The sequence below is a fragment of the Augochlora pura genome, chromosome 2 (genome assembly GCF_028453695.1).
Source record: "Augochlora pura isolate Apur16 chromosome 2, APUR_v2.2.1, whole genome shotgun sequence".
Lineage (NCBI taxonomy): Eukaryota > Metazoa > Arthropoda > Insecta > Hymenoptera > Halictidae > Augochlora > Augochlora pura.
In genome coordinates this window covers 14017174-14041819 of record NC_135773.1, presented here as the reverse complement: position 1 = coordinate 14041819, position 24646 = coordinate 14017174, and the positions used below count along the sequence as shown (strand labels likewise).

Here is a 24646-nt window from a genome sequence, read left to right as displayed (position 1 = left end):
TTGGTGGTGATTGGTGGTTCGGCGGTGCGCGTGCGGCTGGGAGTGCGCGACGGTCGAGCGCGCAGGGGCAAAAAGCCCGCCGAAACGAACGGAGTGGGGTATGCCGCGCGCGAAGACCTCGGTTCAAGGACAGCGTGAGAGAGAGAGAGAGGTCAGGGAGAGTTCCGAGAAGTCCCTAACTAAAGGTTTTCGACGTGCAACACTTTAGCGGTCCGGATTTGTTACTGTGACTCGTTTAGTTTGTGCAACATTGTAGAGGGTCTTGCGAGAGCCGACGTGACATTGTCTATACTCCTCGATTAGTCTTGCTAAAGAAAGCAAAGGTTTGACGATGAACTTCGTGGGAACTCTCTCATTGTCTCTTTACATATTCTTAGTTATTCCTCTCGGGCGATACAATGTCTCTATATAAATATGCGATATAAATTCGTATATACATTCGAACTTCCCTCCTGCCGCCATAAATTGAAACGTATAGTCTAGTAGCGTGGTCGTAATATAAACAAGTGCCTATGTTCGCGTCGCTCATGAAACGTGATAACGTAACAATGGTGAGGCAATACTGTACTTACATAACTTACTATAGATGGCAGCTAAAACACTGCCCCGAAAGTTCTCTGTAGAATTGTTTCCTCCTGGTTTACTGCCAGGTTAGCAGACGGTTGTTTTTGCAACCAAGTTCTTCTTGAAAGGGTTTGACTTTTAAGAACCGAAAATGGCAGCACGTGAAGCAGCGGTACAACTAGCGAAATGTATGTTTTAAATTTTTTAAATAGTATTTTAACAAATCTTTTCCAAATATTATTCATTACTTTCGATATTATATCAATTACATTTGAATTAGAATCGATTATTATATAACATGAATTCTTGCTTCATTTAGTGCATCATTCAGTTAAATCTTCAAGTATAAATTGAGTTCTTAAAATTCATCATGAAGGTCGAGTGAATAATTTATAGGTACAATCTGTCGAATATATATTTTTCAATATTTTGAAGGTTGTATGACAATAATACATTGTCAAATTACCATAACTTGCAATTGCTTGTATAATTAATTTAGAAGAATGACGTATAAACCATTATGATTTTATGTTCATTTTAGTGACTGTTGCAAATTCGAAGGTACTTCTTCAAAAAACTATGTATTATGGCAAAGTAGAATTGGTACCACCAAAGATATCTGATATACCAGCCATCAAGAATAGCATCCAGAACCTGGTTAATGCTGCTAAAACTGGAAAGTACCGCGAGGTTACAGTACGTGAAGCCTGGTTGAATACTTTAGTTACCATTGAAATATTATGCTGGTTCTATGTAGGTGAATGTATTGGTAAACGACATGTTATTGGCTACGATGTTTAAGCATACATTGTAATTAAATTACATAGACATAATCTCTGTATAAATAATAGATGTTCTTATAAATATAAATTCATAAAAAGAATACCATTTTTTGTAATAAATATTAATATCAGTTTATCACTTTCTTATTTTAATTACATTATAATATAATATACAAATTCCAGTATTAATCCTAATAGTTTATCCTGGGTAATAAAGCTTGATGTACTAAACAAGTTTGTTTTAAGTAAGCTAAATATATTTTTTTTCAAAGTTTGATTGTATGTACATAGATGCATTTCAAATAATATAAAAATTATACATTATTTTGACTGGAAACTATTTTATTTTACTGTTAAGGATTAATTATTAATATTTCTGGCTAGAATGTATGTTGCATTGCATACTGCCATATGCATATAGCACCACAAACATGAACATTTAATGAACGAATTATACCAAGTTGAGGTATTTCTATGCAAGTATCAAAAAGGGGTATCAAATTAGCAGGAACTCCGTCCTTTTCGTTTCTAAAAAAATAATTTATATGTACAATAAAATAAGGAAATTTAATCTTTTCTATTTACTTACCCTAAAACAAGAACTGTCTTTTTTTTGAATTTCATATTCAATAAGCTTACACTATTAACTGTTTGTTCCACACCAATTAACGACCATCCCTCGTATCTTTTTCCCAAAAGGTATTTACTCAATTCATGAGGTTTCACCTGCACCGGTTACAAAATTATAGAAATTACTATTATCCATTTTTACATTAGATATTATAAGTTCAACAATATAAAAATATATGATTGAAATACCTCTCTAATATTTATCCAGTTTTCTGCTGACACACTAAGATTTTGAAAATCTTTATCTCTAATCTGACTCAAATTTGCTATAACTAGTTCTTTTACATTAAAAATTTCGCAAGTACGTGCGAGTCCTCCTAAATTTTGTTTACGATCAATGAGACATGCTACAACTATGATACCTTCTCCATGAAGTAATAGTTTTTTTTGGGAAATAGATTCCCTAATTGATGAAGAAATAAAATTTTGCGACAAATTTGCAGATATTAAAGGATCAATTTTCTTCTGAATATTATTTAACTCTTCAAGATTCGTCTCAGATTTCTTCAAAAATTCTGAATCAGCTGCATTTTAAAAATATTAAAGAAATTAATATTTTCTAATTATAGGTATATAATATAAATATACCTGATATTCTTAATAGTTATAGTATGACAAATTTTGTAAATTAAATTATTATAATGATTAAAACATACTTGTAGATTTTGCTATGTAGATTGATGTTTCAATTTTTGACAATAAGTCTGTTGGGTTATATATTTGAAGGGGATGGTTATGACTTTCTTTGAAGTTCAATTGTTCAAATATAAGTGGGCTAATCCATTCACTTTGATCCATATCAGTTAGTCGAGGCAACTCACAATATATTGTCTATAAGTGCAAAAAGAAAGGATTTGTTAGTCATAGTCTGTAGTCTGTCATTAATTTCACTAACTTGAAATATTAAATTCAATAATATTACCTGCAAGCTGTAATCGTGTAAAGCATGGAAAGTGGAAAGATAGAAATCGTTTTGAATTCTAAAAAAATTGTCATGCGTACGCTCATCTTTAAAATTTTTCAATATTGTTTTGAATAATCCTCTATACTCATTTATACAATCCTTTGTAAAATCACCATAGGGTTCTACCATGTCAAACAGATTTACAAAAACTACCTATGCCAAGTATGCATATTAGTAACATAGTTTTTATTAAAAAATTATGTTTTCAATGTACCTGGTTGTAAAGTCGCATATTATATTGTGGTCCCAAACAATAACGTGATAAATATGGTAATCCCATATAAATAAATTTAGTTCGATCAACTTCAGGAAGTAGTTTTGCAACATGATAAAATATACATGCTATTGAACCAACACATCCTGGACGTTTTAAAATAGTCTGTACAAATATTTTAAAAGTGCTTTAAATATCAGTAAATTAATTTTGAAAAATAAAGCTTCAAATTTTATTTACTACCTCTTCAAAAAAAGACCATAGTTCATAACGAAAATTTTCATTCTGCACACAAATTTTAATCAATAACCATTCTTGCATTAATCGCACGCTGTGTTGATTGCTTTCCAATAACAATAGATTTAAAAGAAAGTTTCCCAAGTTAGTCGTATCTACCTGCAAAGAATTAATTTTACTATATATATATCACACTTACAGCTTTGTCAATCGTATAATAGTGTATTACCTTATTCAAAATAGGATGTAGAATTAATAAAATTTGCATAATACGATGCTTTATTTTATGTGTATAAGAATGATTAAAATATCTCTTATTTTTGTACTTTTCTAGTTTCTGTAAAACAATTGGAAGAAACGCTGATGCAAATCTCACATCTGCAGTAATTGTTTTGTGCAATAGTATAACAGAAAGTGCTCTGATACTAGCATCACTATTGTGATCACTATTAATAAAATTATAAATTATTAAGTAACCAGAAAGAAAGTGATATTATAAAATTTTAAACTACTTACATTATTGGTATCTGACTTGGATAAAAAGTTTCAAAATTTTTTGTAATATATGAACATGTTTGGTTTTCTATTTGTTTATCCTTTCGAAGTGCATATCCATGTAGCATACATTGTAATAATGGTTCTTGCAACTTACTCAAGTTGCATACATTTAACAACTTCATCTCATTCAACAAAATTGACTTTAATTTTGATACTTTATTACTCTCTTCAAGGAATTGATCAAAGAACTAAAACGTAATTAAATAATTTGCTAAGTAATAAATGTTAATTTTTTGGCAATATTTTGGTCACTTACAGGATTCAAAGTATTTATAGCATATGGAATAGCCAGAAAATTGTTATTTACAATAACTCTGAGAAGCTCTTTTGCTGATAAAAAGTACAGTTTATTCTTTGAATTTAGTGAAGTAGATAACCAGCACACATTCAAAATAGATATTAAATTTGACATATTTTCAGGGCTCCTTATTCCTCCCTTATCAACAATTACTTTCAAAATTGTTGCTATTTCTGGAATAATTTCATTTCTTCCCATTTCATAAATGTATTTAACATTTTTAAGCCAATCGACATTTTCTGGCCACAATTTTATTTCTACATTCAATAAGAATTGATTTGTAAGTTTTGCTAATAATAAATAACAATATGAGACTAATTTTCCTGTAGAGTTCTTATGATTTTTATTATTATCAAATATATCAATCTGGCATATATTTATTAAAGGTTGTTCATAAAATTCTGCAGGTTTTGGATTTAAAATGCTTTGAGTACAGTGTAAAATATATAATGCATACATGTAGTGCATATTTGTAAATTCTTCTATATTTTTAAGAATTGTTATACTATCGCACTTAAATTTCTCAACATAATCTAAAATATCTGACTTTGGCAGAATTAAATTTCCATGTTTAAGAAATGAAGCAATTGTAATCATATATTTATTTACTTCTTCATAACCGTATTTAAATGGTATACTTTTACTATTCTTGAGTAAAAATTGTAAAACATCATCAATATACTCAGAAAATAATTGTATAATTCTTTTATTTTCCTTTACACTTAAATTGAGCAAATGTGATATAACTTCTATGATATAGAAAATATGTTCTACATTTGCATAAGGTCTTATATCACAACCATCAATTAATGATAACCACTTATGTAATATTTGTTCAGCAACACAATGTTTTGTGTATAGTATCAATTCTGCATCATATAACATAAAAATTATGGAAGCAAACTTTCTAGGACTTATTCTTAAATATATATCTTGATGCATACAGTCTTCACATAAAACGTTAATAAAACTTGCTGCTTCTTCTTTTGTTACTTTAATGTTTAAACACGAAATTATATTGTTCCAAGAAAAGGAACTCCTTATAAATGCTTCATCAGATGGAAATTCTAATAGCATGTATACTACACTTTTCAAATTATCTATTTTATCTAAAGACATAGAAATTGTTCTTATAAGTTCAATTTGTGACGCAACTCTGAAAATACGTGCATGTGCATGCAAATTCTTCTGTATGAAAGATTTAATTGTAATCAAATCATCTTCTACCAAAACAGTTAAAGTTCTCTCTGTAACTGTTCTTATAATCACCATCATATAAAACAGTGGAATAGGAGCCCATGTTTCTTCATCTATTACTTTAAGAAGTCTAGAAATAAATTCTACTTCTGTGTTTTTCATAAGTACAAATAACGTTATAATTTCATCTAATATTTCTGGTCCCTTTTGGTATAGTTGACATTCATATAAAAATGTATTGTTCAGTACATTTATAAATAATTTTAAAAATTCTGTATTATTTAAGACTTTATGATATTTACAGACGTAAAGAATTCCTTGCTTCATTACAGTATTATTTTGATGCTTCAAGATTCTCTCAAAAATAAGTTGGAGCCACATTGTGCTGAAACACTTATTACACAATGTATGTTCTTCGCATCCTTTTATTAAATTTGATACATTTGTTAAAGCTGGTGCAATTAGATGGTATCGTTTTTCTTCTAAAGCTTCCAAAACTAAATAAAATTTTTGTTTAATATCATTTATTGATATTTCTGTTTTAACTGATTGTGTGCATAGAAATGGGACAACAGTAGTTTTCTGCAAATTTAATGTACTGCTATCTGAAATTCTACTGAAGTTTATTATTCGTTTCATTAAAAATAATCCTTGTTTACGGTATTGTGGTACAGAAGATTTTAAACTCCTCATTATGAGTAACCATAATGGTTCATCATAACGTAAAGTGTCAAGTATTGCTGCACATGTGACTTTAAACTCTTCTAAACAATATGTATCAACTATAATACTCAGTGCACTAAGTTGGTCTTCCATATCCTTCATATTAATGAAAATAAAAGATTGTAGTGTAGGCAAAACTTTTTCAGAACCAAAAGTTCTCATTATTTTTGGAAATATTGAAGCAAAAGTAGACCATTTACTATTATCTTTCAATTCTAGTAAAATTTTTATATCTTGTAAATAATGCAAGTCTAATGTTAATTGCAACTCTGTCTCATTATCATAATTTAGTAATCGCTTCAAACAGATTGAATCCAGAAAACTTTCTAGTATTTTCATATAAAATCCTCTATTCTCATTTTCTGACAGTAAAATAGACTGTGATCTTTGGAAATTTGTTACATGTTGTTCAAAACATTGTAAATTACAAAAAAGTAATGTATATAACGTTGTAATATCATACAAAATTGTTAAATCATTGTCATTCTGGAACTGTTTTTTCAAATTTAAAACATTTTCTATTTTTTTAAAGCACAAGTCATTTGGCTCTCTTCTTTCATATTTCGTTTCTGAATTAAATACCAGTTGATATTCATAACATAGTATTGTGCGAAATGTTTCCAATTTTTTTATATCCAAAGTATTCTCATTTAATTGTTTGTCGTAATTTCGAATTAAACGGTGCAATATTGTAAATGGTTCAGTCTTAAATGTTATATCAAATATTTCCAATATCGATAGATCTGTTGTTGACAAATGCATGTATCGTTCGTGTGAATCCATTTTATTGCAGCTGCCACTGATTTCAATATTTATATTGATGTAGTATGTACATACAAGAATATTCGTGTTTACATACAGAGTTAGATCTACTATCGTTTTTTAAGTAAAAGATGTTGACGTAGTGTTAAAGTATATTTTAACCCTTTGCACTCGTATGTCCACTCTCAGCCACCAAAGCCTTTTAACCGTTCTGCTCGTATGTCTGCTCTCAGCTACCACAGCAAGGAGCTATACAAATCGTATACTGTATGCATTCATGTATCAGATTTCACTTTTCCTATAAGAACCTCAATGCCTAAGGAACCTATCCACGAACTAATACAGTGCTCCATCGACTGGAGATAACGGAATCCAATCTAAACAAATGTTGTCACCCAGCGCTCGCCATGCAAGACGCAGCGGCGAGTCAGTCCTCTTTTGAACCTAATGAAATAGACAACGTTCGGCAATACCTCGTAGAATTCCAAAAAACATTTTATAAATTGTATTTAATGTTCAAACGGAAAGATTAAGGGTGGAAGGCACCAAACAAATGATTTTTGCGATACATGCACTCGAAAACCTGGTCTACATATTGGAGAGTGTTTCGAAAAATATCACACGAAGGAGAATTATAAAACATAATTTTTATACAAAAACATATCACTAGATGAGTGTATTGAATAAAGATATATCTAAAGTTCACAAAAAATTACTAAATCTTGTTTATACATCCTAAACTTGCGTGTTATGTATCCCTGCTCTATCGACGGAAATTAATTCCGAGCAGTACGATACCCATCTCTAAATTTAATCCGAGCGCAAAGGGTTAATAAGAAAACTTTTAACCAAAACACAACTACCATATTATTTCAGTTGATTAAAAACAGTATTGTCCTTTGTTTTGTTCATGTGTCATATGTGCAATATATAATAACAATATGAATGTACATAACCAATAAAAGCACACGTGGATGCTCAAAAATATACATAAATACAATACGTGTAGGACGTTTTTTTCTTGTATCATAAAGAATATTACAACGGCATTGAAATAAAGAGTTTTGTTTTGACAGTAAGATTCATGCACCTTGAGCTACAGTGAGCCTCAATTACAGAGATTTCAACACTCGCCAGTTTCAGGGAACGTTTGTGTTTTCTGACAGTAAAGACGAATGAAGGGAAGTAACTTCCCGAAAATCATTAGCTTGGTCAAACAAGTGGTCATAAGCCGGCACATAAGTTTGACAACGATGGCTAAAAGTAAATTCGAATATGTAAAAGAATTCGAACGTGATGACTGTTGTTTGCCAAATTGTTGGATTGTGGTTAGAATTGATGGAAGAAATTTTTCGAAGTTTTGCGATGCTCATCAATTTACGAAACCAAACGATGTAGCCGCCCTGGAATTGATGAATCGAGCGGCTATTACGGTTATGGAAGATTTTAAAGAGATCATATTAGGTTTTGGTCAAAGTGATGAATATTCTTTCGTTTTTCGGAAAGACACACAACATTATAAAAGAAGAGGTATGTACAGAGTACAAATCGAATAATAGTTCATAACTTGTTACATTTTAAATGACTAATACAGAATATATGATAAGAAAGAGTACAAAAAATTACAATAAAATGTAGTACTGTATTCATTCAACACATATTATTACATTTATTGAAGTAATTGTGTACTTTATTATGTTACAGTGTTTAAATTAATGTCAAACGTGAATTCACTTTTTACATCAGCATACGTCTATTACTGGTCCCGATTTTTTCGGGGTAAAGAATTATATTATCCTCCCTCTTTTGATGCTCGTGTTGTACTATATCCAACAGATAAAAATTTGAGAGATTATTTAGCTTGGCGACAAGCAGATGTTCATGTGAATAATTTGTACAATACATGTTTCTGGAATCTTGTATTGAAAGCTAAACTTACTCCAAGTCAGGTAAATATATATTTTTTGGTAATGTATTTATAGGATATGTTTAAAACTGAAGAAATAATAACATTTTAATTTTGTTTCTCTAATCTTTAGGCAGAAGAAAAACTGAGGGGTACATTGGCATCGCATAAAAATGAATTACTTTTCCAAGAATTTGGTATAAACTATAATAATGAACCTCCATTATTCCGAAAAGGAACTACACTTATTAGGAAATTGGTACCTGATGGAACTGGTAGATTGAAACCAGCAGTGGTTCCATTGGTAGATGACATCATTGCAGATCGATTTTGGAAAGAGAATCCAGAAGTTATTGGATTGAAAAGTTTAGCTACTTATCAACCTCCAAATCTAGCTAATAATACAAACATGAAACATGTGAATAATATTCCACCACCTCCAGGTGTTAATGTGAACTCTATGAATGAAGAGACAAATTCTGCAAGATGTCGAGAATCAGATGGTGAAAAGATGCAGTGTGAAAGTGAACGAATTTGTAGAAGATAAGCAGTGTTTTATTTTTATATAATAAATTTTAAACATCCTAACGGAAAATACCAGAAGTTTATTTTCGATAATTCGAAAATCATTTTAACTTTATTACAGTAACAATATCGCAAAACATTAATTGTTGGTGGATGACTTTCAATTTAATTAATAATTATTATATTTTTATAAGATAGATAATATATTGCATGTGAATGTATTCTTGTGCATGTACATATAGTACGTGTATGTATGGTTACAGAAAAGATGTTTTTTGAAAATAGGATTCGAAGACCTATGTATTTCAAACAAATATTTTTCGTTAGGATTTTATATTTTAAAACTCATTGAATTAAAATATTGTATTTTCCAATAGTAAGAAAGTGCATTAAATAATATTCAATTATTTATGAATTTAAAGGCTGCTCTAGAATAAATATATTAAGATTTTTATACAAAATCTTTTTCATAAGTATAAACAATACATAATTTAATACATTTGATATGTTATGAAAATTCATAATAATTTTTTGTAGTTAAAAGCTATAAATTATTTTGAAATGACTTAGATTATAAAATTTTATAATTTTGCATGGATGTGTTTATATTTTTCATAAATATCATTTCTTTCAACTTCTGTGGTATATACAAACTGTTTAGTTCTTAAAAGTTTAAGTATTATAAGCAATTTTCAGATATACTTTCTATTACATAGGGTTTTATACAATCATAATTTACCAATTGATTTGTCACTCCATTATTTAAAATATAAATGGTTATAAAAATACTTATAGGGAGTAATTGTAAAAACAATATTATTACATGGGGCTAAAGTTAAATATAGAAAATGGTATTATGTTCCAAAAGCAAACGAAAAAAATAGTAATTTATTTATAATGATCATATAATATTTATTAAACATTTGTATAACTGACTGAATGTCATAAGATGAAAGTTATACAATTTTTCAAGGAAATTATGAACAACTAAGTATGAAAGGCCAGAACTTATTTAATGAGCAGTTCACCACTCAATATCATAATTTTTTTAGTAGTGCTTTCCTTGTTGAGTGAATATCATGAATTTAAAAAAAAGTTAGATACAGTTCGTCACAATTCTTTAATTGTGTTACAACAAAATCTTATTGAACAATGTCTGTCTGGACAAGTAACTTTATATTTCTACATTTAACAAAATTGTTTACTTTCTTTTTAACATGATTATTAATCAATGAATGGAAGCTCACATGTGTAAGACATGATTTAAATCGAGTTTTCCAATCTGATGGAATGTATTATATATTGTTTTATATTACAGTGGTATTGATAATTGTAACATTGGGTAATACAAGACACAACAAGTATACTGGTCTACAATAAAATACATTATATACATCTATATGATATAAACTTTTGTTATACATGACAATAACAGTGCTAAGTGATAGTTTTAATACCATTCTTTCAATTTGGCTAGACATATAATTGCCTTTTTTATTTACTCGTGAATTAAATATTTATATTTTTTATATATTTGGCAGTTTCCCCTTTTTGACAATCCTAAATACTGTGCAGAATTTTTACGATTAATCATGATTGAAACATAAAAAGGAGAAAGAGTCACCTTTTTTTTTGCATAATATTGTATAACTGAACAAATAATTGTTGCAACAATATGTTTCAAGAACATTAAAAGATTGGAATGTAATTGTCTATCTTAGCTCTATGTTTTTGTGCAACACATTCTGCTATCCATACAATATTGCGGCATTCTTGTTCCTTTAACTTAAGGTAACTGTAGAACACTCCAAAATGAAATTGTTGAAGGAAGGCATGAACATTTAAACGAACCTAAAACAGCAAAAATGTTATAACAATATTTTTTGTTATGCAACAATATTTCATATTAATATTAAGTTTACCTCGTGTTCAAAGAATTTATCTTCTAAAGTCTTGTCACCTGGGTTATTTCCAGCACCTTCAAATAAAGCACTATATTCCTGCAAAAATAGAAGAATTGTATTTATATGTTACTGTATGTATAAACGAATGAACATTATTTTTTTTAAAAGAATGTTTAATTAATTAATGTATTCGTACAGCATAATATTCTGCCACTGCTTTAACTTGATCATAATCATCAGCTCTTGCTAATGCTGCCAATCCATCTGGATTTAATTTTCCACAGCGTGGATATAATTTAGCTCTGTCATCTTTACCTAGCTCAGTTCCAAATGAGTTGATTGTTATAATAATTGCTCGTCTATCAGCTTCAAACTGCATATATAATTTACATTTAATACATTATATTTTAAGATCATATTATATTTGAATTATATCTAAGTAATTTCATACCGCGAGAATTTCACACATAGTTTCTGCAGTTGTTCCACCAATTTTTTTACAAAACTTATAAAATGCTTCCAAGTAAGCTTTGTACAAAGTATTTCTGATTATTTCAATGTTCATTTCATCTAAATCTTGTTCAGAAATGCAATCCACGAAAAAGGGAGCTGCAGCAACATAGATATAATTAGGACACAAAGCACATTGTTTTCAATTATTTTGCAATAAATGTCAGACTAAATCTTTGGATCATACCCAAAGGCGTATCCACCAAGACTGCACCGTAAAGCTCGGCAGGTGTGGTTGCTACGTGAATAGCTTCCATTTGTTCAAAACTGCCAAGAGGATGACATTTCGGGATCAATTCAGAAATTGGTCTTTGATGCAATGTTCCAGTGATTAATAAAATGATATTGTCGATCATATAGCTGTAGGTAATGAAATCTAAGAATTGTGACAGTGGCTCAACAGAATGATTACGCATGTGTTGAAACTCTACAACAAGCTTCTCCCTCAATTTATCATCAATCACACTGACGGACAATGGTGATGGTTCATTAGCCAAAAAACTACCATAATCTGTACCTGCCAGATGCAATTTCAAATCTACAAAATTAAACGAAGTATAACAATTAAGTTTCATATAATTGTAAATATCAGGACGAATGCAGAATTTGTTGAGTAAAATGTACCTTCAAGGGTCTCACACTGTACAAGATTGAGATAGTCACTCTGTTGAAGAATTCCACATTTAAATCCACGACAAAGACCTTCCAAGTAGCCTCCGTTGATATTGAACATGCAACCCTTCATTTTGGCGGATCGTTTCTTAAAATTTCACAACTACACCACAAGATACACAGACCCGTCAAAATCGAAGTCGGACTCGCCCTTTTCCGTGACGATCATATGACTATTCGGTGAGAAGTTTACCACAGACGACGCAAAGTGGCATTTAACTCTAGATGGCGGTTCATTAACCATGAATGACTATCGAATACAATTTGAATTTCCTATGAGCGTTTCATTTGATTTTTTAAATTTATTTGTACTTTTTGAGATACAATCAATTTCTCATTTTTAATACAAGCTGTAAATTTATTTTATTAATATTGCAAATATATATTTTTATCAACTTTAGGTTTTATTAAATTTTATCAATTATCATTTCATTGAACGAAGATTATAAAACAATACAGTACGTACTTTAATGTGATTTCAAAAGTAAAATTAATTATTTTATTAAATATTGGAATGTACAAATGTATTTTTTTATAATTTCTTGTATTTTATCCAAATATTTTATCATTTTACAACTTATTTTCTAACGTTTAAATTTTATTAACTAAAAATTTTTTAGCAATTGTAAAATTATTAAAATGTATAAGTTGTTTGGAATAATAATGTTATACATGTATTTGGAAATGTCAATTTGTTCTTAATAACAGCATAAGAGATTATACTTTTATTTTAAAACTATAACTGATATGTTTATAAGTAATGTAGTTTAATCGTTAAATTCTTCTGCGTTTAGCAATTTTACGTTCATGTATCACTCTCGAATGGATGACGCATATCGATAAAGTCAGATAGGATACCGTCGCACTATATGCTGTGAACGTCTAATGTGTTATATTTCTACAAATATCTTTAATATTTTACTAATTGTCAATAGATTTCTGATAGTATAAGTTTTACGAAACAGTATGTTTGGTAAGAAAGAAAAACCAAAACGCCAAACAAGACCTGCTGGTAGTCTTGCACAGGTATGATTATAAAGATGTTTGTAACCTTACTTTTTTATTAATTTTATTTTTACTAAACATGTTATTTCTTTAAAAGTATGGCATCTTTGAAGTGCCAGAAACTTTTGACAATTTAGGCCACGATTTTATGGGGGATGATGATAATGACGACGATTTAGAAGCTGAGCTAGCAGCATTGACAGTTAGCGACGATAATCAAAAACCCAGACGTAAAGGTTACATATTGTTTGTATATTTGCTGAATGGCAATTTATATTGTTCATGTGATTTTCAACAAATCTTTTAGCACCCCGAAAACCAATTTCAAATGCAGATTTGGACGCAATGATAGCACAAAGTTTGAAAGATCCTGATGAGGATACATTAGATGAGGATGGTGAATTATCAGACAACGATGACGATCCAGAATTATTGGTATAAATTACATTATATATATATTATCCATTCTTATAATAATTGTGCACACAGTTGTAATTAAAATAATTTTAGAAATTTTATATTGCATTAGAATGAACTTAAGATGATCACAGGCGATGAATCTGATGAAGAAATGTTACCAACAGAGGAAGATAGCCCCAAAACAGAAAGTGCAGAGCAATCTGAAACAGGAGCAAATTCTTCATCTATGGATGCTACAATGAAACTTTTGGAGGATAGATTGAGGTTGTACCAAATTGCTGAAAAAAAAGCAAAACAGGAGAACGAGTCAAGTCGGGCAAGAAGGTATATGAGAGGCATTCAAACACTCAAACAATTATTGACTGATGCTAAGTCAGGAAAGCCTATCGATGAAGGTGATATTCCACCACAATTACCACCATCTGCAGTTGGAGAATCAACAGAAAAAGTAGTAGAAAGTCCTAAACCAGATTCAACAGGTAATGTTTAAAAGTACAATAATAATTAATATTTTATAAAGCTTGTTCTATGTACATAATTGACATATACTATATACATATTTTTCAGAAGAGAAAAGTTCTCCAATTAATGAAGATACAGCATCCACAGAAACTAATACTGTCCCAGAATCTGTAGGTGAGACAGCTTTGACGTTATTAAAAAGTAGGCAATTAGAATATAAGAAGGCAGCATTAGTATCGAAGAAAGCTAATGATATGCCAAAAGCACTTCAATATATGACTGTAGTGAAACAGTTCGATATAGTCATAGCAGCAGTAAATGCAGGTGAAGCAGTTGATTTGTCGGATATGCCACCATCTCCAAATATGCTTGAATTAAATGCTACTGCAGCTATGCCAGAATTATCAAAAGTTGAAAATGAAACACAAGGATCGTCATCGGTAGAAACAGCATCTGTAGGTAAGCTATATATGATTTAAGCATTTATACTATTTAATGTGTTTATTTCTTTTGTTGATATTATTATAAAGTTAAACATGTTAATTAAATGCTTTAGAAACAGCAGAAGCAAAGCCAGCAGGTCCAGAGAATTTAGAACTTGCTCTAAAGGAGAGGCTTGAAGTGTATAGGAGATCAAAAACAACAGCAGAAACAGAAAACAATGCTTCTAAAGCTCGAAGATACGGTCGTATATGCAAACAGTTTGAAGATGCTCTTAAGTTACATGCTCGTGGAAAATCTATAACCCTAGATGAACTGCCTGTTCCACCTGGTTTTCCACCACTTGTGGCACCTGCACCAGAAGAGAAGAAACCAGAAGTACAACCAACTTCGACTACACAAGAGACCTCACAGCCAGAACCATCTGAAAATGCACAGAGACCGAAGGTTAATCCAGTTCCTACAAGAAATCAAATAGGTAGGTAATAAAATTTGTACTTATACAATCACTTATCGTTGAACTATCCATTTGGTAATAACGTATTTCCTTTAATTAATAGGGAAAAAATCAAATCAAAAGATAACACGTGCAGACAAACAATCAGCTTTATTGCAACAGCGTCAGCGTGAGCTGAAACAAGCTGCTTTGGATGCAAAGAAGGAGGGAGATCTAGAATTGGCACGTAATTATTTAAGGCAAGCAAAGGGAATAGATCCATTGATCGAAGCGAGTATAGCAGGGTTACCAGTTGATATGAATACTATACCATTGTCACCGTTAGCAAAAATGGAACTCAATTCAGATAGTTCAATAGGCCAACTTGACGAAAGTTTTGAGTTGGTTAATAGTGAACATTGTCGAGAAGAAGCAAGGGGAACTGATGATGAGATTTATGAGAATCTGGACGCTCAGCTAGTAAAACAGATGAAGGTACGATAGAAACGTATATATTTTAAAGTGAAATTACAATAACTATTTGTAAATTTGTTATAGTGGTGCTTAAATACTAGAGAGCATTCCAAAGCATTAGGAGATGTATCTGCGTATAATAAGTGGGAACGATTCGCATTAGATTTCAAACGCGATTTGGATATGTTGAGGGTTCGAAAACGCGCTGAACTACCGCCACCACAACATCATTACGAAATAAAAACTTATGCTATAGTGCAGTCAGTGTATTTTATAATAGAAACGAAAATAGTGTGGATCTTACGTTTACAATCATTGCATTTGTTATGTTTCAGGAGTTGTACGGATTTAAACAACAATGATGTAGAAATTTCAATAATGAGAGGGATAAACTATTCAAAAGAGGATACATACGTCATATATGAATTTCCTTACCCAACCGATAATCCTCCAACAGACAGAACATCTACTGTTAGAGGAACATGCAACCCAGAATATGAAGCAGTATTTCGTCTAAGCGGAATAATAGATCGTGGTGTAAGACAGTGTCAACGAGCTTTTAAAAGACATGCGCTGAAATGCCAAGTTTGGGCAAAAGGGTAATTAGAAATAGTGATGGGTACAAACATTCACAATTTTTTATAATTTGATTTATTTGATATTTTCATGAAATTATCATTTCATTAATGTTTTCGTGTATTTATTTATGAGCTTTAGTTTTTAATAGCACATTCTTCATGGAATTGATATATTTTAATTACATATTACTCACATATTTTATTTTATTGTATAAAGTATTGCATAGGTATTAATGAATTAATATGGTTCAATATAAAATAGATATGATCCGAAAATTTAATAACAAATATAGTAAATAGATTAGTACGTTGCTTGCAGATGCTCGCTGAATCCTCTCCTGTGTTGCACTAATCCAAGGTATGAAAATCATAGTTCTAAAGAGCATTCAGCTTTTTAATTATATGCCTAAAAATGTGCTATTATGTTTATCGTTTTGTTTTTTCGTCAATTTTTTTACAGCTAATATATTATTAAAATAATATTTAAATGTTTCTTTACAAGGCAGTAAGAAAACTGCCGAATCTATTATAATGCTTTATGCGTCTTATAGTTTGATTGATAGATACTCGACGATATCACGTTTGTAAATTGCACGAGCAAGCTGTGACAACGTATATCTTCTTTCATTTCGTTTCAGCATAACATATGTGTATTTATTCAATATTACGAATAATTGTGTGTTTTTTACAGTGGATTCTTTCGAAGTGATAGCCTGTTAGGAACAGCAACAGTGAAATTGCAGCCTCTGGAGAGTAAATGTATTATTCATGATTCATTTCCCGTGAGTATTGAATTTAATTTATAGAAAATTATACTTTGAATTATAAATTACAATCAGGAAATCCTTTACAATCGTAGTTAATGGATGGAAGGAAAGCAACAGGGGCAAAGTTAGAACTGAAAATTCGATTGAGAAGTCCAGTTCTTACTAAACAAATAGAACAAGTTACAGATAAATGGTTAATTATTGATCACTGACGCAGCAATTCACATTATATATCTATTTTTCAAACACTGCATTGTTAAGGCCTTGGACATGTATCCGCTTATTACGAAACAATATATTATTTGTTTCATTTGTAGCCTATTAACGTGTACATGTATATTTGTAGAATAATTTATATATTTTATAATGAATGTTTAACTTGAAACAAATACATATGGACATAAAATGTCTCCGAACGAGTACATGTGCACAACCTAACATTTAAATATTATAATATACTGCATACGGAATTTGTTACATGGCTGGATCATAGTAATTATACTGGTGATAAGAAAACAATTATGTTGGGCTGTAATACACGCAAAAATATAATATTGTGTTATAGTCTATTTACGATTAATACCGCGATGTGTGCTTGTATGTAAAATAAGAGAGATTTGTCTAATTAATGATTGTAAGCAACATTTTTTAATCACTCATCGTTAAATAAAAAGACGTTTAAAAATCTATCGTAATAATGACTACATATATCTTTGAATAAAATGTACTGTAGTTACTTTAAAGTTATCAGTACCATTCAAATGATGGGTACTTGAAATGTTCTTAATATTAAGAATATACATGTATATTTATGAAAGGTGAGGAATCTTAAGTGCTGTTGCAATTAATTGATACGAGCATAAGATACTATCAGTTGTATCTATTGAAACGATTTAAATGTGGAGGAGGAACGATCGTGGAATGAAGCTGAATCCACATTTCCAGAGAACAATACAGCACGTGAACCCCACTAACAAACTATTGTCCGATAATCGTTCTACTCTGTCTCCTTCCAGTTCACCGTTCCACTGTTTCATTCCTACCCACGTGTGCCTCACCGCTTAGTCCTTAATGGTTCCGTAATACTTCAGAATAGAGTAGGATGCACCAGCATGCACAAAGGTACAGAACTGCAATAAACATAATTATAGTAATAGTTGTATTTATTAAAACTGACCCTCGTTATAATCGATTTTAATGGGATTTTATTGAAATTTTTTTATAAATTTTTTTTCATATAGCTTGTATATTTGTAAAGTCGTTTTCCTAGAAATTGCTTTCTTCATGTTAACAATTTTTATGTTTGATGATTTCCTTTCTGAAATGAGGATACTATGAAGCAGTTTTTGAAAAAAAACCCGTTAATATGCAATCCACATGTGCGCACAGTTCAGCGGTTGCCTATATACAGGAGTTCAGGAACCATTTTAAAGCCACGAGACCGTCCATTATCTACAGCCATCTAGCGGTAAGTAGAATAGAAAAAAACTTATAATACATATTAATTTTATATGCAATTTGGAAATCCGTGCCGATAACAATCATTATAGCTAAAAATCAAATAAATCATGAAAATAGAGGCTTATTCAGTTGGTATTTAGTAAAATCTTTTACAGTATTAATAAGTTTCTGTTTCATTCTGACTTATGTAAAATAATTCAAAAATATTCAATTTCATTTTTTTTTTAAAGAATCAACGATCATTTTCTTATTCTATCTTGACACGATAATTCCACTTCTATTCACCTTTATATTTTCTAACTGTAGAAATAATTCTTTATTCTTCTTACTCTGTACAAATAATGACTATATTGGTCGCAAGTTTTGTTCCGAGCAGATTTTGTTTTTCAGTAGAAAGAGTGATCAGATTACCTCTTCCGAGGTAAACTGTATAGATTTAGCCTGTCTCGGTGAACCTTCCGAACTCGTCGATCCTTTATGGTCGGTCGAGCAACGGTGACCCCATGGCACGCAAGGGGTTGCTGTCAAAGATTGGCACATAAAGTAGTTGACACCCACCGTGTCAAATACTGGTCGTCTGGTGGTTCCCGAAAAACTCTTGACTCTCGACTCTCGACCATGCCACGCAGAGGCTTTCACCGGCGTTGCACAAAAGCGTTTCCCGCGGTGCACCTATCGATCGCGCCATTGGAAAACAATGGGATTTATTTGCCAATTAGACAATTAGGTCGGCTGAAAGGGCGCAGGGAGTACGCGAGCTACCGAAACTTCGGCGTAGTAAGTACCGCGAATCTGGATTACACGGTCCAGTGCAGAGTATTTGACGAGCATATACATACCGCGGTTAATGTTGACCTTTTGGCCTCAGCCAGCGGGATTCTGCGTGCAAATTAACGATGTTTGTTCTCAACCCTTTGGCCTGCCTTGATTCATCAGTCCCGTCGCTCTTTCCGCCCTTCGCTCCGATCAGCTCCGAAAGGGTGAGCAAACCCTTACCGCGAACAATTCGCTCCTTTTTCGATCTTCCAAAATTTGTAAAACAGAATTTTATTCGAAAACTTCGCTCCGTGTATCTCTAAATTAAATCACAGGCAAGTGTGATAGAACATTTCGAAAAGCTCGTGCAAGAAACAATATAATTTCCAAAGCGAACTGGAGCACAAGTTCAATGGAATTTTTGATTATTCCAGACTAGAATTTCAGCAGTACGGTAAAGACTAGCGTTCATATTTCGACTACTTTAACCAACCAAGGAATTTTCTATTCCTTCTACTTCGCACATGATCATGGTAGTCAATCGTACATCAAACTCAGTTGGTGGGCGTTAATTGTGCAATTGTGCATGCTTGTACGCTTACGTATTCGCGAGATAACCTTTGATACATTTCGCGGTTTATCGCCGCGAGTGCATTACAATGTATATAACTGCTGGATTATATGATTTCGAATCGAGTTATACAGCAATAACATTGTAACGCTTATCTATGACAGATTCTAAAGAGGTCAATTGTACGTTGTACAAGTGGGATTCCGGATAGCTTCGTTTTCAACTGTACCCGTTACAAGCATCGATAAAAATTTTCGATTTGCCGACTCGCGACGTCTCGAATGTCGCCGAAGCGTTTCGTGACTCGATAACGATAATTAGGATTGAGCCGTGATTCCCGTGATAGGAAATTATAGCGGGATTCAGTCGGGCAAACGGTGATTCGATGGAATCACGGAATCTCTCCGAACCTCTGCGTCCCTTTCGCGGGACACGTGCTCCGCGTCGCCTCGGCAGCTCTTCTTCTTTTTCGAAATCGTTTCCCGCAGATAGAGTCCGGTTACGCGGTTTCTGCTTATTCGGCAGATGGCCGGACGTGACGTCACTGGAACCGACCGGGTGTTGATTGCAGATGCTAGATGCGACCCGACACCGAAAGTTCTTTTGCCTTCTCTTCCTTCTCCTCGCGAATCCACCTCGCGGATCGCGCGATTCGCTACGGCTCGGCTCGCCGCGGTTTCGCGTTACGTGACCAAGCCGAGGCTCCGTTTTGTTCGGCTTTTATGTCAAAGTCTACGACGCATAATATGATGTACTTCCGACACTTTTGGGTCTCAGATTCGAACTATCTTATGCAGTTAATCAGAGTGGCATCCTCTGGAGGACGTGTAAAAGGGATGGAATCATTGGTTGCTGAGCAACTTTTAGTTGCTGTCGGATTTTGAATACGAATAACATCTGATAACGGTCTATTATCATTTTTGATACAACGTTAGACCAACACGTCATTTTTTCCTGAGCTGTTTTTAACGTTCATCTGCGACGGCGAGGGATTTCATTCTGTCGTTACACGTCAATACTTGTAATCGGTTTTGAAAACCTGATAAAATCTTTCATTCGAGAAGCTGTTTTACTTGCGGGTAACATGCCATGTAAATTAGTCGCTGTCAAATTTGATAATCGATCAGGTAAACGTGGGAACGTGTGTAAGAAGATTGATTGTAAACGCAGCAAATTTCTGTGCCACGCGTGCATCCCACGTTACACACGACCAACTACGCGTGTAACTGAGACTTGAACGCGCTATCTTCCAATGCTTTGCGCTTCGATATTTCTCTTATCAGCGAAGTTCATCATCGGCGACTGTAGTTATCGCGGCATCCTTCATTACGGTGAAAAAAAGATCGGCCAAATGGTGCAGCTGGCATACGACAGTCGAAGGCCGACGGTTTGAAGTGACGAAGCCGACGCGACTATTCGATACACGCAATCAGTAAAGCCCACGTAGTCAGCGCACGAAGCGAGAAGCGAGCGCGGGGTGCATCGCGTGTTGCATCGGTTATTAATAAATCGCTACCAGGAATCAGCCTCTGGAAACGATTCTTCGTACCTCGTCTGTACGGTGTCTCGTAGGGGGATGTTATTACGACCTTTCCACTGCTCCGATTGCCGTGAGTTGTTTTACAACAGCCGTGAATCGCGATACAGACGAGACCGGCGACGAAGCGACAGCACGCATGGAACGCGTGCAAGATGACATAATTTCCTATCTGTTAGGGCACGATTATTTTTGCATCCGTCATCGATGTCAGGATTTTTCTTCGGAAATTAAGATATCCTAGAGGTTCGATTATGTAGCTTATACTCTAACCATGTACCATTGCCATTTTAAGTAATTATCCAAATACCTAACTCATCCAATTAATTCGGTGTTTGATTTCGCGCACCTACTTTCGAGGTACCAATCCTGCACGTGTTTATGATCACCAAATTAGCAACAGAGTGTTGCTATAATCAAAAGAACCGATGTTTATTTATCCGAGAAGAATCGCGAAGAGATAAAAGACATAAAGCGTGCTAGCAGTAGAGGAGATATTGGCTATTAAATTTAATAGCCAGGGACGAGAAACGATGGTTCTTCTGGACTCTTCTTCGCTCGCCTCCCTTAGCTTCACTGAAACAATAAAAACCCGCCATTAATAACGGCCTGGTGACAAATATGACGGAACTTCCGACGCGGACCGGAAGTCGCTAAATGCACCACCGTCTGGCTTCGTTCCCCTTCGCATTCCGTATATGTGTATGTTGCTCCTTGGTTTAACTTGATCGCACCGTTTCCTTCCATAAATTCGTTTCTCGTGTCCAATGAACCGAACTTTAATCGTTCGCGATACTCTTTAACAAAATCTTATATCGTTATCAAATATCGTTGGTAAAATCAAAATACTGTAAGAGAACAGTATTAAAAGATCCATATGGTATTTTATAAATATCAGATGGAATGCACTTTCCTCCTGAAAGACACCTACGGACAATGATGAATTTTACATTAATGTGCATGCGATCAATGTACGATATATTGTTTTATAACAAACTTTATAATAACAGTAACTGAAAGAAAAACGTAGGAACCAAATATTTCGATTCGCCCGATAGTTCTAGCGTTAAGTTACCAATCATTTTTGTTGTATCTGTAAATGGAAAGAACGATGAATCGTATCAGAATGATATAATATAGTTAAGAAGCTTAATACGATTAAGATGTAAACTGCAGATCTTTATGCAACGTAATAGTAATGTGCACCGATTGTAACAAGCATCAGTCAAATAGAAATTTCATTTTTTAATAATTTCAGTGAATTAAAAATAATACATAGATATCCTTAAATTCTTTTTGGAATAGCGTTATTGTTTTAGATTATACTTATTAATAACTTTCTAATTTGTTTGGTTATTCACAATGATTCTTTGTATCATGCGTTAGTAATATGAAAATCAATTGAAGGTGCAACCAAAATCAATCAACCTAGAAACCCGCGTCGTTTTGTTTGCGTAGATCGTACGTCGTAGGTGGTAGCGTCGAAGGCGACTTCGGGATAAATCGGGAACCGTGAAAGTGAGATCCCCAGAACACGCTCGTGTCTCCATTTCCGTCGCGCCGCGCGCCGCGCGCCGGTGAGACGGAACATTATGTTTTTAATCACGACGACACAAATACCGCGATTCGATTGTTCCTCGGCCCGATACACAGCGATGATCCGAGAATAATTGAGGCACGAACGGCAAACAGATCAGGGGGTGCCCGCTGCCCCTGCCCGCCCCTCCTACGGCAAACGGGAAATGGCACAGGCATGCGGCATACGGCATCCCATGCTCTATGACCGTGGCACGGCGCGGGCACGGGCACACGATCTCTACTTCATTGTCATCTGTCATCGCGCCGCGAACAAATGAGCGTCTCAACAGCCGGCAGACAAATGACTCCAGGGATTATCCTGCTGAACGTTCTTCGTCCCTTTTCACTGACAACTTTTCACCCTCTTTTCCTCTCTCTCCCTCCATTTCTCCGATCGAGTTTCCTTCTCGCTCGCCACCCTCCGCATCTCTCTCTCTCTCTCTCTCTCTCTCGCCCCTTACAATTCGCTCTCCCTGTCTTCCTAACGTTTCTCTGTTAGTATCTCTATTCTTTCATTTCTTCTCTTTGCCTTCATCGTGCCTTCCTGCTTCAAAATTTATAACACTTAGAGCCAAAGGGTGGGGAAGCGATGTTGAAACAATTTTTAACAACTGAATTGATCGATTAGATCAGTTGTAGATAATTTTAATAATCTTCTATGAAAGTATTTACGTTTATGATTAGTGTATTGAACAATTGACAAGGTTAACGCATATAGTTGATTAAGATTTTTAATTCACTGCATTTTATATGTCAGAGATTGCCACAAGTGCACGAACATCTCCAAGGTATATACATAGTTAACACTTATCTGCTACACTCTAACACTTTAATGATTCCGAAGGCATCATTATCTTATATCGAGGATTCTCTTAAGTGATACATACGATCGATTCACTGTAGAGTAATGATTCAAGTAATATGTACGTTTAGTACGTCACACGTGTTTATAGTTCTGCAACACCCTGTACACGTTTCAATTCACCCCTCTTCCCGCTTGTTGTCTCTGTTATGAATGAATCCAGGGGATACCGTCCCCCTTCCCGAATACCGCAAGCAACCCGCTCGATCACCGCGGATCAGTTTGTTTCGGGATACTCGAAATACGCCACGAGTGGATCCCTGGATCCTTCGGGGATTGATATTAGCGTGGAAGAAGGAGGATCTTCTGCGTAGTGGTTTACGAACGATTCGGATATCATTGTTGCCGGTTTTGTTTGCCCCGTCTGTTCGTAGACTGCTTCGTTCCGCGGACTCGGATTAATTGTCATGGCCAGTTAATCGTCATTCGGACATCACCGTTAAATTCAGATCAATTTTTTCCAACTAATATTCAGTTTGTTTATCGGACTCGTCGTTCTATGCTATGATCGTTGTAATTACTGGCAATGAGTTAATATTTACGTATCGCGCAACAATAGGATACGTTTGATTTTGTTCTTAAAATCGTCTGCAGTGATGTTTAAATATTTATTTATTTTTATAGTTTATAGGTTGTTATAGATTATAGGTTTATGGGCTATTATTGTGGGTAGATTGTGGATGTAGAGATTCGTGGAAGATTGCGCCCTTACGGTAGAGTGAGCCGAAATAACTGAAAATATCCATTCATGTCGTTGGACCTGTTTTACGAGGCACGTCTGACCCATGCAGTCCGCTTTCACTGTAAGATCAATCGCACCGGAAACTACTGTCTCCGCCCAGAGTTCTTCCA

The 24646-nt window shown here is 33.4% G+C and overlaps 5 protein-coding genes and 1 long non-coding RNA gene across 10 annotated transcripts; 3 read left to right on the top strand and 3 right to left on the bottom strand.

The window, feature by feature from the left end:
• The first annotated feature begins 593 nt into the window (after window positions 1-593).
• LOC144478478 (ATP synthase F(0) complex subunit g, mitochondrial) lies at window positions 594-1482 on the top strand. The gene is made up of 2 exons (XM_078196399.1): window positions 594-752; window positions 1106-1482. Exons 1-2 carry the CDS (start codon window positions 716-718, stop codon window positions 1363-1365), a joined length of 297 nt encoding a protein of 98 aa, XP_078052525.1. The 5' UTR covers window positions 594-715; the 3' UTR covers window positions 1366-1482.
• Window positions 1483-1611: 129 nt separating this feature from the next.
• Window positions 1612-7289, bottom strand: LOC144478473 (tRNA (guanosine(18)-2'-O)-methyltransferase TARBP1). Of its 2 annotated transcripts, XM_078196388.1 has the most exons (10): window positions 4206-7289; window positions 3908-4137; window positions 3621-3837; window positions 3398-3550; window positions 3155-3319; window positions 2899-3093; window positions 2633-2807; window positions 2166-2500; window positions 1936-2072; window positions 1612-1874 (listed from the first exon to the last, which is right to left on the bottom strand). In XM_078196388.1, exons 1-10 carry the CDS (start codon window positions 6948-6950, stop codon window positions 1727-1729), a joined length of 4500 nt encoding a protein of 1499 aa, XP_078052514.1. In that variant the 5' UTR covers window positions 6951-7289; the 3' UTR covers window positions 1612-1726. The 2 variants fall into 2 exon arrangements, with proteins under 2 accessions (XP_078052514.1, XP_078052515.1); XM_078196389.1 differs by lacking the exon at window positions 4206-7289 and having other exon boundaries at window positions 3621-3728; window positions 3908-3995.
• Window positions 7290-7309: 20 nt separating this feature from the next.
• Thg (tRNA-histidine guanylyltransferase) lies at window positions 7310-10485 on the top strand. The gene is made up of 3 exons (XM_078196396.1): window positions 7310-8459; window positions 8634-8878; window positions 8969-10485. Exons 1-3 carry the CDS (start codon window positions 8105-8107, stop codon window positions 9380-9382), a joined length of 1014 nt encoding a protein of 337 aa, XP_078052522.1. The 5' UTR covers window positions 7310-8104; the 3' UTR covers window positions 9383-10485.
• A 218-nt stretch (window positions 10486-10703) lies between these two features.
• Vhaac39-1 (V-type proton ATPase subunit VhaAC39-1) lies at window positions 10704-12636 on the bottom strand. Its single transcript, XM_078196395.1, has 6 exons — window positions 12399-12636; window positions 11962-12312; window positions 11716-11873; window positions 11461-11637; window positions 11283-11360; window positions 10704-11211 (listed from the first exon to the last, which is right to left on the bottom strand). The coding sequence occupies exons 1-6, from the start codon at window positions 12517-12519 to the stop codon at window positions 11050-11052; spliced, it is 1047 nt and encodes a 348-aa protein (XP_078052521.1). The 5' UTR covers window positions 12520-12636; the 3' UTR covers window positions 10704-11049.
• Window positions 12637-13282: 646 nt separating this feature from the next.
• On the top strand, window positions 13283-17708 carry L(2)gd1 (lethal (2) giant discs 1). Of its 4 annotated transcripts, none has more exons than XM_078196003.1 (12): window positions 13283-13472; window positions 13549-13681; window positions 13759-13886; window positions 13981-14350; window positions 14439-14792; window positions 14890-15252; window positions 15335-15705; window positions 15769-15944; window positions 16020-16283; window positions 16582-16620; window positions 16954-17044; window positions 17122-17708. In XM_078196003.1, the coding sequence occupies exons 1-12, from the start codon at window positions 13413-13415 to the stop codon at window positions 17239-17241; spliced, it is 2469 nt and encodes an 822-aa protein (XP_078052129.1). In that variant the 5' UTR covers window positions 13283-13412; the 3' UTR covers window positions 17242-17708. The 4 variants fall into 4 exon arrangements, with proteins under 4 accessions (XP_078052129.1, XP_078052128.1, XP_078052130.1 ...); XM_078196002.1 differs by having other exon boundaries at window positions 13549-13687; XM_078196004.1 differs by lacking the exon at window positions 16582-16620 and having other exon boundaries at window positions 13549-13687; window positions 17122-17706.
• Window positions 17282-19684, bottom strand: LOC144478249 (uncharacterized). Its single transcript, XR_013495328.1, has 3 exons — window positions 19330-19684; window positions 18902-19162; window positions 17282-18159 (listed from the first exon to the last, which is right to left on the bottom strand). It is a non-coding gene; the product is annotated as an uncharacterized LOC144478249 (long non-coding RNA).
• Window positions 19685-24646: the final 4962 nt, after the last annotated feature.